At 44.0% G+C, this 13,208-nt stretch overlaps 1 protein-coding gene across 1 annotated transcript in view; it reads right to left on the reverse strand.

The window, feature by feature from the left end:
- The window catches only part of LOC115200508 (serine/threonine-protein kinase TAO3-like), a 141,169-nt gene that overhangs the window by 37,302 nt on the left and 90,659 nt on the right, over positions 1-13,208 (reverse strand). The window contains 2 exon segments of the mRNA XM_029763631.1: positions 1,427-1,585; positions 12,610-12,691. Coding sequence (XP_029619491.1) covers positions 1,427-1,585; positions 12,610-12,691 — 241 coding nt within the window.

Below are 13,208 nucleotides of genomic sequence, written 5' to 3' on the forward strand. Positions count from 1 at the left end.
AAGGCCTACCTACAAACTCAGTGCCTCTTTGCTTGACATCATGGGAAAATCAAAAATCAGCCAAGACCTCAGAAAGAAAAATCGTAGACCTCCACAAGTCTGGTTCATCCTTGGGAGCAATATCCAAATGCCTGAAGGTACCACGTTCATCTGTACAAACAATAGTACGCAAGTATAAACACCATGGAACCACGCAGCCGTCATACCGCTCAGGAAGGAGACACGTTCTGTCTCCTAGAGATGAACGTACTTTGGTGCGAAAAGTGCAAATCAATCCCAGAACAACAGCAAAGGACCTTGTGAAGATGCTGGAGGAAACAGGTACAAAAGTATCTATATCCACAGTAAAACGAGTCCTATACCGACATAACCTGAAAGGCTGCTCAGCAAGGAAGAAGCCACTGCTCCAAAACCACCATAAAAAAGCCAGACTACTGTTTGCAACTGCACATGGGGACAAATATCATACTTTTTGGAGAAATGTCCTCTGGTCTGATGAAACAAAAATAGAACTGTTTGGCCATAATGACCATTGTTATGTTTGGAGGAAAAAGGGGGAGGCTTGCAAGCCGAAGAACACCATCCCAACCTTGAAGCACGGGGGTGGCAGCATCATGTTGTGGGGGTGCTTTGCTGCAGGAGGGACTGGTGCACTTCACAAAATAGATGGCATCACGAAGAGGAAAATTATGTGGATATATTGAAGCAACATCTCAAGACATCAGTCAGGAAGTTAAAGCTTGGTCGCAAATGGGTCTTCCAAATGAACAATGACCTCAAGCATACTTCCAAAGTTGTGGCAAAATGGCTTAAGGACAACAAAGTCAAGGTATTGGAGTGGCCATCACAAAGCCCTGACCTCAATCCCATAGAACATTTGTGGGCAGAACTGAAAAAGTGTGTGCGAGCAAGGAGGCCTACAAACCTGACTCAGTTACACCAGCTCTGTCAGGAGGAATGGGCCAAAATTCACCCAACTTATTGTGGGAAGCTTGTGGAAGGCTACCCAAAACGTTTGACCCAAGTTAAACAATGTAAAGGCAATGCTACCAAATACTAATTGAGTGTATGTAAACTTCTGACACACTGGGAATGTGATGAAAGAAATAAAAGCTGAAATAAATCATTCTCTCTACTATTATTCTGACATTTCATATTCTTAAAATGAAGTGGTGATCCTAACTGACCTAAGACAGAATTTTTACTAGGATTAAATGTCAGGAATTGTGAAAAACTGAGTTTAAATGTATTTGGCTAAGGTGTATGTAAACTTCCGACTTCAACTGTCCTTCCTCCTCATCCTCTCCTCATCCTCTTATCCTCTCCCCTTCCCAGCTCTCCCCTTCCTCTCCCCCTCCTGGCTCTCCCTTCCTCCTCCTCCCATCCTCTCCTCTCCCCTTCCCAGCTCTCCCCTTTCCATCCTCACCTCCTCCTCCTCCTGGCTCTCCCCCATGTGTTTTTCCTGATAAAGGATCTTCTTCATTTTACGGTACTGCAGGTTGTCCAGCTCCCTCACTGCGTCCTTGGTCCTCTGGATCAGATCCATGAGGACCCGCGGGGGGCGCTCCAGACGTACAAAGTCATGCTGGGGAGAAAAGAGAGGTTACGGGTTAGAGCAAACTAGGGGGTCGCCTGATATGAAAATGGAGTCACGGAAGAATTTCCAAAATCCTGATAAAAATAATAATATCAAAATATATACAGAATATATTATAATATCGTCTTTGTATGTCAATCATTTTAATGTGGTTAACCTTAAAAATGTAAATGAAAATGATTCAAATCTAAAAGGTGAAATTCAACCAGAAAGCGCCCTTAGATCATAGGAAAAGGTGGCACTTAACCGTTGCACTTGAATCACCCCACGGTGAATGGCTAGGCCCACTACGCTATGACACCACACACTATTGCAGAGACTTTGATACTAGCAGCTGTATTTGGTATGGTGAAAACAATGTGGGGAGTCAAAGGCACATACACTCATTTCTATATCATGAGTTGAAATAAGAGCCCCGAAATGTTCCACACACAAAAAAAGCTAATCTCTCTCAAATTCTGTATACAAATTTTCTAACATCCCTGTTAGTGAGCATTTCTCATTTGTCAAGATAATCCATCCACCTGACAGGTGTGGCATATCAAGAAACTGATCAAAACGGCATTTGGTATTTTATTAGGATCCCCATTAGCTGTTGCAAAAGCATGATCATTACACAGGTGCACACTGGGCAGTTTTGTAACACAACACAATGCCACAGACGTCTCAAAATGTTGCGGGAGCGTGCAATTGGCATGCTGACTGTAGGAATGTCCACCAGAGCTGTTGCCAGAAAATGTAATGCTCATTTCTCTACGATAAGCCGCCTCCAATCATTTTAGGGAATTTGGCAGTGCGTCCAACCGGCTACACAACAGCATACCACGTGTAACCACGCCAGCCCAGGACCTCTACATCCGGGCTTGTTCACCTGCGGGATCGTCGGACACCAGCCACTCAAGACAGCTGATGAAACAGTGGGTTTGCACAAGCAAAGAATTTCTGCATAAACTGTCAGAAACTATCTCAGGGAAGCTCATCTGCATGCTCGTCGCCCTCACCAGGGTCTTGGCTTGACCACAGTTCAGCGTCGTAACAGACTTCGGGGGGCAAATTCTCCTTTAATGGCCACTGGCATGTTGGAAAGGTGAGCTCTTCATGGATGCATCCCGGTTTCAACTGTACCGGGCAAATGGCAGTGTATGGCGTTTTGCCGGCGAGTGGTTTGCTAATGTAAATAGTGTCCTACGGTTGCGGTGGGGTTATGGTATGGGCAGGTATAAGCTACGGACAACAAATGCAAGGCCCCATGTCGCAAGGATTTGTACACAATTCCTGGAAGCTGAAAATGGTCCAATAGCCTGCATACTCAGCAGACATATCACCCATTGAGCATGTTTGCGATGGTCTGGATCAACGTGTACGACAGCGTGTTCCAGTTCCCGCCAATATCCAACAACTTTGCACAGCTATTGAAGAGGAGTGGGTCAACATTCCACAGGTCACAATCAACAGCCTGATCAACTCTATGTGAAGGAGATGTGTCGCGCTGCATGAGGCCAATGGTGGTCACAAGGTATCTGTGACGAACCAATGCATATCTGTATTCCCAGTCGTGAAATCAATAGATTAGGGCCAAATTAATTTATTTTAATTGACCGATTTCCTTATACGAACTGTTGCATGTTGCGTTTAGATACGGGATCAGAGAAGGACAATGCTCTATTTCATGCCGAGGCTTGGTAGTTATCGAGGGGGAGTGTTGGAAAGATTTTTCGCATTGAGAGAATAACTGTTGTCATTCACAATGGATGTATAAAAACAGACTTGGCTGACTTTCTTTGTAGTGAAAATAAAATGTGTCTCCTTGCCTATGTAACAGACATATTTGGCAAACTGAACGAACTGAACGCAAGAATGCAGGGGAAAAAGAAAAACATTCCACAGATGAGTGACCAAATCAGTGGATTCAGAGGATATCATTCTTATTGGAGAGTCTTTCAAAAGCGAGCCATGCCCCCTACCTTCGGCTGTGCATGTTTCTAACAGAAAACAGCATCAGTAAATGTCCCACATGAGTGATGACTGCTCACCTCCAACGCCTGGAAGGGCACTTTGGGACCTACTTCCCAATCCGTTTGACTGTGACACTGGCTCAGTTGACATGCCGGTAAGTGAAATTGAACAGCTGATCGAGCCGTTATGTGACAATACATTCACGGGTCACTACGGAAGGGTTTTGGTTCATGACTCAAAGGGAGTAAGTACCCTGTCGGGAATACCCTGTCGGGAATACCCTGCTGTGTTCAAAACAACTGGGAACTCTGAATCTTGGGCCTCTTTCTAGAGCTCTGACTTTCCGACCTTAAGATAACTAACATCATGCTTCCACCTTGTATTTTTCAGAGTTCCCAGTTGTCTTGAAAGCACCATAAAAGTCATGGTAAACTTCACTAGCTTATATCTATGTGAAGCTGGATTCAGTAATCTTGTCTGCATTAGAACTAAATATCCATCCAGGTTGGATGTGACCGCAGAGTTGAGGTGCTCACTGTCAACTGCCCAGACTTTGAGAAGCTCTGACGCGACTTGCATCAAGTACACCAATCTCATTTCTGGTAGTGAGATAGTGACTGTCATAGCCCCACATTAAACGTATGTGATGGTGAGTTGAAAAGACAATCACAAATACTGTTAGAATGTTTTTCAATTGACTTCCATAGCCCCAAATGAAAAAGATAACATTGGCTGTTAATTCCATAATGTTTTTCACATGGTTGGGGTCGCAATAATGTTCAGATATCTAAATGGAGTCGTGTTCCAAAAAAGTTTGGGACCCCTGAGTTAGAGGTCAGGGTCCATGAGGACCGTTGAGATTGGTGTTTTGGGGGTACCATTTAATGAAGCTGCCATTTGAGGACTTGTGAGGCGTCTGTTTCTCAAACTAGACATTCTAATGTACTTGTCCTCTTGCTCAGTTGTGCACCAGGGCCACCCACTCCTCTTTCTAGTCTGGTTAGAGCCAGTTTGCGCTGTTTTGTGAAGGGAGTAGAACACAGCGTAGTACGAGATCTTCAGTTTCTTGGCAATTTTTCGCATGGAATAGCCTTCATTTCTCACAACAAGAATAGACTAACGAGTTTCAGAAGAAAGTTCTTTGTTTCTGGCCATTTTGAGCCTGTAATCGAACCCACAATTGCTGATGTTCCAGATACTCAACTAGTCTAAAGAAGGCCAGTTTTATTGCTTCTTTAAATCAAAACAACAGTTTTCAGCTGTGCTAACCTAATTACAAAAGGTTTTTCTAATGATAAATTAGCCTTTTAAAATTATAAACTTGGATTAGCTAACACAACGTGCTATTGGAACACAGGAATGATGGTTGCTGATAATGGGCCTCTGTACACCTACGTAGATATTCCATTAAAAATCAGCCGTTTCCAGCTACAATAGTCGTTTACAACATTAACAATATCTACACTGTATTTCTGATACATTTTATGTTATTCTAAATGGACAAAAAAATTGTCTTTTCTTTCAAAAACAAGGAATTTCTAAGTGACCCCAAACTTTTGAAAAGGTAGTGAAAAAATTAAGAGACAACTGCAAAATGATCAGTTTCTCTGGTTTTACTATTTATAGGTATGTGTTTGGGTAAAATGAACATTGTTTTATTCTATAAACTACTGACATTTTTCCCAAATTCCAAATAACAAATATTGTCATTAAGAGCATATATTTGCAGAAAATGACAACTGGTCAAAATAACAAAAAATATGCAGTGATGTCAGACCTCGAATAACGCAAAGAAAATAAGTTAATATTAATTTTTAAACAACACAATACTAATGTTTTAACTTAGGAAGAGTTCAGAAATTAATATTTGGTGGAATAACCCTGATTTTCAATCACAGCTTTCATGTGTCTTGGCATGCTCTCCACCAGTCTTTCACATTGATGTTGGGTGACTTTATGCCACTCCTGGCGCAAAAAATTCAAGCAGCTCAGCTTTGTTTGATGGCTTGTGACCATCCATCTTCCTCTTGATCACATTCCAGAGGTTTTCAATGGGGTTCAGGTCTGGAGATTGGGCTGGCCATGACAGGGTCTTGATCTGGTGGTCCGCCATCCAAACCTTGATTGACCTGGCTGTGTGGCATGGAGAATTGTCCTGCTGGAGAAACCAATTCTCAGAGTTGGGGAACATTATCAGAGCAGAAGGAAGCACGTTTTCTTACAGGACAACCTTGTAAGTGGCTTGATTCATGCGTCCTTCACAAAGACAAATCTGCCCAATTCCAGCCTTGCTGAAGCTCCCCCAGATCATCACCGATCCTCCTCACAGCGGGTGCGAGACCTGGAGGCCTACAAGCCAGTGTCTCACACCCACTGTGAAATTTGGTGGAGGATCGGTGATGATCGGTTAAGTGTGCCTTGAATATATATATTTTTTAAATCACTGACAGTGTCACCAGCAAAGCAACCCCACACCATCACACCACCTCCTCCATGCTTCATAGTGGGAACCACACATGCGGAGATCATCCATTAACCTACTCCAAAAATCTCAAATTTGGACTCATCAGACCAAAAGGACAGATTTCCATCAGTCTAATGTCCATTGCTCATGTTTCTTGGCCCAAGCAAGTATCTTATTCTTATTGGTGACCTTTAGTACTGGTTTCTTGAAAGCAATTCGACCATGAAGGCCTGATTCACGCAGTCTCCTCTGAACAGTTGATGTTGAGATGTGTCTGTTACTTGAACTCTGTGAAGCATTTATTTGGGCTGCAATCTGAGGCTGGTAACTCTAATGAACTTATCCTCTGAAGCATAGGTAACTCTGGGTCTTCCTTTCCTGTGGCGGTCCTCATGAGAGGCAGCTTCATCATAGCGCTTGATGGTTTTTGCGACTGCACTTGGAGAACTTCCAGATTGACTGACCTTCATGTCTTAAAGTAATGATGGATTGTCGCTTATTTGAGCTGTTCTTGCCATAATATGGACTTGGTATTTTACCAAAAAGGGCTCTCTTTTGTATACCACCTCTACCTTGTCACAACACAACTGATTGGCTCAAATGCTTTAAGAAGGAAAGAAATTCCAACAAATGTACTTTTAAGAAGGCACGCATGTTAATTAAAATGCATTCCAGGTGACTACCTCATGAAGCTGGTTGAGAGAATGCCAAGAGTGTGCAAAGCTGTCATCAAGGCAAAGGGTGGCTACTCTAAGAATCTCATATATAAAATATATTTTGATTTGTTTAACACATTTTTGGTTATGATTCCATGTGTTATTTCATAGTTTTGATGCCTTCACTATTATTCTACAATGTAGAAAATAGTACAAATAAAGAAAAACCCTGGAATGAGTAGGTGTGTCCAAACTTTTGACTGGTGCTGTATATATCAATACATGTGATTTCTATCTGAAAGAAAATCTCTGAAAGATCTCTATTGTCCATTGGTCACTAGAGGGCGCCTGTGGGTTATTCAACCTATATCGAGTCCCTATCTAGGTTTAGCAGGAATACAGCCTATATAGACTAAAGGACATAAGGGACAGAGCGGTAGCCCGCCCCCATGCCTGCCAGGGGACCCCCATTGATTTTGTTAGTAATTCTCACTCAGATATCATACTGACATGGCATAAGTCTATACAAAATGTGGACAATTGCAGGAAATTAGCTTAGTAATTGCAAAAATGTCTCTCCACCCCATGGCATAATGGGTAGAATTGCATGAAATGTGTTATAAAATTGCAGAAAACTTATTTTAAAACTGCACATTTTCTCTATGTCCCATGGGAAAATTATCCCCCGTCAAGAGGCGGGCAACTAAAATGTTTTGCCGTGAGGTAGGGGGCCCACCAACCAATTCTTGCTTTGGACCCCCAAAAGGCTCAAGCCGCCACCCACCCACACACATAAAAAAATATTTGCTAAATGAAATGTAATGTATGGAATGCCTGTGTGTCTCCCTGCACACCTATCTGACTGGCTAGGTAATGTAATGTAATGTACTCTCATTCAGCAGCACACTGATGACATCATCATCTGGAAATAGAGATGACACATTTTCCCGTTTTCAAACAAACGGACAGAGAGAGAGAAAGAGAGAGAGATGGAGAGAGGGACTGAACAAGTGAGTGAGAGAATGAGAGCTCCCATGGACCAGGGGGCTGGGAGAGAGAAGGGGAAAAGGAGAGAATGAGATGCATTTGCTCTTTTTTTTTTGGTTGTGTTTCACATTTTGTGCCCAATAGAAATGAATCGTAAATAATGTATTGTGTCACTTTTTTATAGTAAATAAGAATATAATACGTTTCTAAACACAACTACTGTAATGTGGATGCTACCATGATTACGGATAATCCGGAATGAATCGTGAATAACGATGAGTGAGAAAGTTAGACACACACATTTCATAACCTCTCACTGTTACAATAACAGGGCATCTGTAATTGTCTCCCTCAGTGGAAGTGGAACCTGAAGGGAAAGCATCTGTTGACAACACAGGGGCACAGATTAGTGACCTGACTCCTAAAGAGCTCAAAGAGGGGCGGCGGGCAATGAGCATGTGTGTGTTTTAATTAGGGGCTCGAGGGGCAGTGATGTGGATGCCCCCTGCCCGAATCAGATTAGGAGGAAGTTGCCTACTAGACACTGGCCCAAGGTCAGCCTCACTAATAGTTAAGGTACACATCTACCCAGAGCTCCAGACTAGCCCCCCACCGTCTCATCACCTCCAGCCCACTAACCCCTACAGTCCCTGGGCAGCCAGATAAAAAATGACAAGCCCCCTGGCTGGAACCCTGGAGAGTGAGAGTGACAACCAACCAAGAACGTAAAACCCTTAGCAGGCAGTTCGGATTACCTGTCGGCCAATCAAACTAAAATATCAACTCTCCATTACACAGCCAGGCACACAATGAACACAACATGCACAAATTAACACACAAAATCAAATCAAATTATTGGTCACATACACATATTTAGCAGATGTTATTGCGGGTGTAGAGAAATGCTTGTGTTCCTAGCGCCAACAGTGCAGTATTATCTAACAATTCACAACAATGCACTCTAATGTAAAGTAAAAGAATGGAGTTAAGAAATATATAAATATTAGGACGAGCAATGTCAGTGGCATTGACTAAAATACAGTAGAACAGAATACAGCATACATATGAAATGAGTAAAGCAGAATGTAAACATTATTAAAGTGACTAGTGTTCCATTATTAAAGTGGCCAGTGATTCCATGTCTATGTATGTAGGGCAGCAGCCTGTAAGGAGCAGAGTTGAGTAACCGGGTGGTAGCCGGCTAGTGATGGCTATTTAACAGTCTGATGGCCTTCAGAAAGAAGCTGTTCTTCAGTCTCTCGGTCCCAGCTTTGATGCACCTGTACTGACCTCACCTTCTGGATGATAGCGGGGTGAACAGGCAGTGGTTCGGCTGGTTGATGTCCTTGATGATCGTTTTGGCCTTCCTGTGACATCAGGTGCTGTAGGTGTTCTGGAGGGCAGGTAGTTTGCCCCCGGTGATGTGTTGGGCACACCGCACCACCCTCTAGAGAGCCCTGCGGTTGCGGGCGGTGTAGTTGCCGTACCAGGTGGTGATACATCCCAACAGGATGCTCTCAATTATGCATCTCTAAAAGTTGGTGAGGGTCTAAGGGGCCAAGCCAAATTTCTTCAGCCGCCTGAGGTTGAAGAGACGCTGTTACGCCTTCTTCACCACACTGTCTGTGTGGGTGGATCCTTTCAGATCGTTGGTGATGTGTACCTTCTCCACTGCAGTCCCATCGATGTGGATAGGACATGCTTTCTCTGCTGTTTCCTGAAGTCCACGATCAGCTTCTTCATTTTGTTGACGTTGAGGTTATTTTCCTGGCACCACTCCGCCAGGGCCCTCACCTCCGCCCTGTAGGCTGCCCCGTCATTGTTTTGTAATTAGCCCTACAACTGTTGTGTTGTCTACAAACTTGATAATTGAGTTGGAGGCATGCGTGGCCACGCAGTCATGGGTGAACAGGAAGTACAGGAGGGGGCTGAGCACGCACCCTTGTGGGGCCCCAGTGTTGAGGATCAGCGAAATGGAGGTGTTGTTTCATACCTTCACCATCTGGGGGCGGCCCGTCAGGAAGTCCAGGACCCAGTTGCACAGGGCGGGGTTCAGAACCAGGGCCCCAAGCTTAATGATGAGCTTGGAGGTACTATGGTTCCCTGTGGCTCAGTTGGTAGAGCATGGTGTTTGCAACGCCAGGGTTGTGGGTTTGATTCCCACGGGGGCCAGTACAAAAAAAATAAATAAAAAATAAAATAAAAAAATGCATGAAATTAAATGTATGAAATGTATGCATTCACTACCGTAAGTCGCTCTGGATAAGAGTGTCTGCTAAATGACTAAAATGTAAATGTAAAATGTGTTGAAGGCTGAGCTATAGTCAATGAACAGCATTCTTACATAAGTATTCCTCTTGTCCAGATGGGATAGGGCAGTGTGCAGTGTGCAGTGTGCAGTGCGATGGCGATGGCGATTGCATCGTCGGTGGATCTATTTGGAGGTATGCAAATTGAAGTGGGTCTAGGGTGTAAGGTAAAGGTGATGTGATCCTTAACTAGCCTCTCCAAGCACTTCATGATGACAGAAGTGAGTGCTACGAGACGATAGTCATTTAGTTCAGTTACCTTTGCTTTCTTGGGTACAGGAACAATGGTGGACATCTTGAAACAAGTGGGGACAGTAGTCTGGGATAGGGAGAGATTGAATATGTTCGTAAACATTCCAGCCAGCTGATCTGTGCATGCTCTGAGGACGCAGCTAGGGATGCCGTCTGGGCCGGCAGACTTGCGAGGGTTAACACGTTTAAATGTATTTTTCACGTCGGCCACGGAGAACGAGAAGCCACAGTCCTTGGGAGCGGGCCGCGTTGGTGGCACTGGTGTTATCCTCAAAGAGGGCGAAGGTGTTTAGCTTGTCTGGGAGCAAGACGTCAGTGTCCTCGACGTGGCTGGTTTTCCCTTTGTAGTCCATGATTGTCTGCAGACCCTTCCACATACGTCTCATGTCTGAGCCATGGAATTGCGATTCCACTTTGTACTGACATTTTGCCTGTTTGATTTCATTATGGAAGGCATAACTACACTGTTTGTATTCAACCATATTCCCAGTCACCTTCCCATGGTTAAATGCGGTGGTTTGCTCTTTCAGTTTTGCGTGAATGCTCCCATCTAGCCACGGCTTTTGATTTGAGTAGATTTTAATATTCACAGTGGGAACAAGATCAGCTATACACTTCCTGATGACCTCAGTCACCATGTCAGTGTATACATCAATGTTATTCTCAGAGGCTACCTGGAACATATCCCAGTCTGCATGATCAAAATAATCTTGAATCATAGATTTCGATTGGTCAGACCAGCATTGAATAGACCTTAGCACGGGTACTTCCTGCTTGAGTTTCTGCCTATAGGAAGGGATGCGCAAAATGGAGTTATGATCTGATTTGCCGAATGGAGGGCGGGGAGGGCCTTGTAGGGATCCCGGAAGTTGGAGTAGCAGTGGTCGAGTGTTTTAGCAGCGCGAGTACTACAGTCAATGTGTTGATAGAACTTTGGTAGCGTTTTCCTCAAATTTGCTTTGTTAAAATCCCCAGCTACAATTAATGCAGCCTCAGGATATGTGGTTTCCTGTTTGCACAAAGTCCAGTGTAGTTCCTTGCGGGCCGTCGTGGTATCGACTTGAGGGGGAATATACACCGCTGTTACTTTAACCAAAGAGAATTCTCTTGGGAGGTAATAGGGTCACAGCATTTGATTGTGAGGTATTCTAGGTCGGGTGAACAAAAGGACTTGAGTTTCTGTATGTTATCACAATCACACCATGAGTTGTTAATCCTGAAACATACACCCCCATCTTTCTTCTTCCCGGAGAGTTCTTTATTCCTGTCTAGGCGATGTACTGAGAACCCAGCTGGCTGTATGGATGGGGACAGTATATCCCGAGAGAGCCATGTTTGCGTGAAATAGAGTATGTTGTATGTTACAGTCCCTGATGTCTCTCTTGAAGGAGATCCTTGCCCTGAGCTCGTCTACTTTATTATCCAGAGACTGAACATTAGCAAGTAATAGACTCGGAAGCGGTGGATGTGCACGCCTCCTGAGTGGGACTAGAAGTCCACTCTGAATACCTCTTCTCAGCCGGCGGCGTCTTGGAGCAGCCTCTGGGATAAGTTAAATTGCCCTGGGAGGTAAGAACAAAGGATCCAATTTGGGAAAGTCGTATTCCTGGTCGTAATGCTGGTGAGTTACCGCCGCTCTGATATCCAAAAGTTATTTCTGGCTGTATGAAATAACACAAAAAACATTCCGGACTAATAATGTAAGAAATAACACGCAACAAAACAAATACTGCAAAGTTGCTCAGGAGCTAGAAGCAGAGCTGCCATGTCTGTCGGAGCCATCTTTGTCTTACACACACGCACATGCACACAATGAACACAGGTGAGCACAGTGTATTGGCAGATCAGGACGTACAAATGACAAAGACTGTGTGACTGTGCTTTTGTGCTCTAACTCATGGGGGTCTATGGGGGCTGACTTCAGCTTTCATTGTGCGTCAAGGGGGCTTGGTCAGAATATTTAGTGTGTCCACAGACAGGCAAGCTTACACTTGAAGCTTTATCAACCTCTAACACGAGATGTAGCACAGCAAAAAATGTTAAATAAAGTTCAAAAACTCTAAACAACAAAACCCTAACCCCTGTGGAACCAGTGTATGTGTGTGGAATAACGGCTGTGGAATCTTTGATTAATATTTTCTCTAGAGCTGTGGGAGGCAGTGAGTAATCGACGTGAGTCATCGACGTGAGTTGTGAGTCATCAACGTGAGTCATTCGTCCAAAATGGCACCCTATTCCCTTCTTAGTGCACTACTACCCATAGGGCTCTGGTCAAATGTAGTGCACTATATAGTGAATAGGATACAATTTGGGACTCAAACATCCAGATGGTCTTTGAGAGACTGACACAGGATGTGAGGTGTCAGAAATAACAGGAAGTGCACTCACTCTCAGCAGCTCCCCAGACGAGGGTCTGTCCTGAGGAATTTTGAGGAGGCAGCAGTCAACGAAGCTCCGGAAGGGGTCCGACCTCGTAGAAGGATAGAGGGATGGAGAGGTGGAGTGGAGGGGCGGAAGAAAGCAGAATGCAACAATGATTAAGCCAGGCACTATAGGTAATAGTAATCAACATCCACTTTCCCACCTTTCAAACCAGAGTCAGGGCCAAGCGGTGCTTCTATAGTTATTCACCATGTTTGTCAGTGTTATTAAAAGTCCATCATCAAATTCTTTACATGGGTACATCATACAGTCCACATAGTTGTCTAAATGTTGTACTAGTCTTAGCTCTGGGAGAAACGAGCATAAAGACATAAAGCTGTCACTTTCAACCTTCATCTGTCAAAGTGTCATACATTCAGTAGTATACACAGAGTCAGGGTTACGAGAGCACCTGTATTGCTTGTCAACATGACACCTGTCTTCTTTAAGAGTAACGCTGCATGGTGATTTTTCTGCTAGTTTCAGCTCTGAGAGACTACGTTAATGCCAGAGGCCTGTTTGAAACACATCCAACAACACACTGACGAGGGGGCACCCACAGAATT

The sequence above is a fragment of the Salmo trutta genome, chromosome 9 (genome assembly GCF_901001165.1).
Source record: "Salmo trutta chromosome 9, fSalTru1.1, whole genome shotgun sequence".
NCBI classification, from domain to species: Eukaryota; Metazoa; Chordata; class Actinopteri; order Salmoniformes; family Salmonidae; genus Salmo; species Salmo trutta.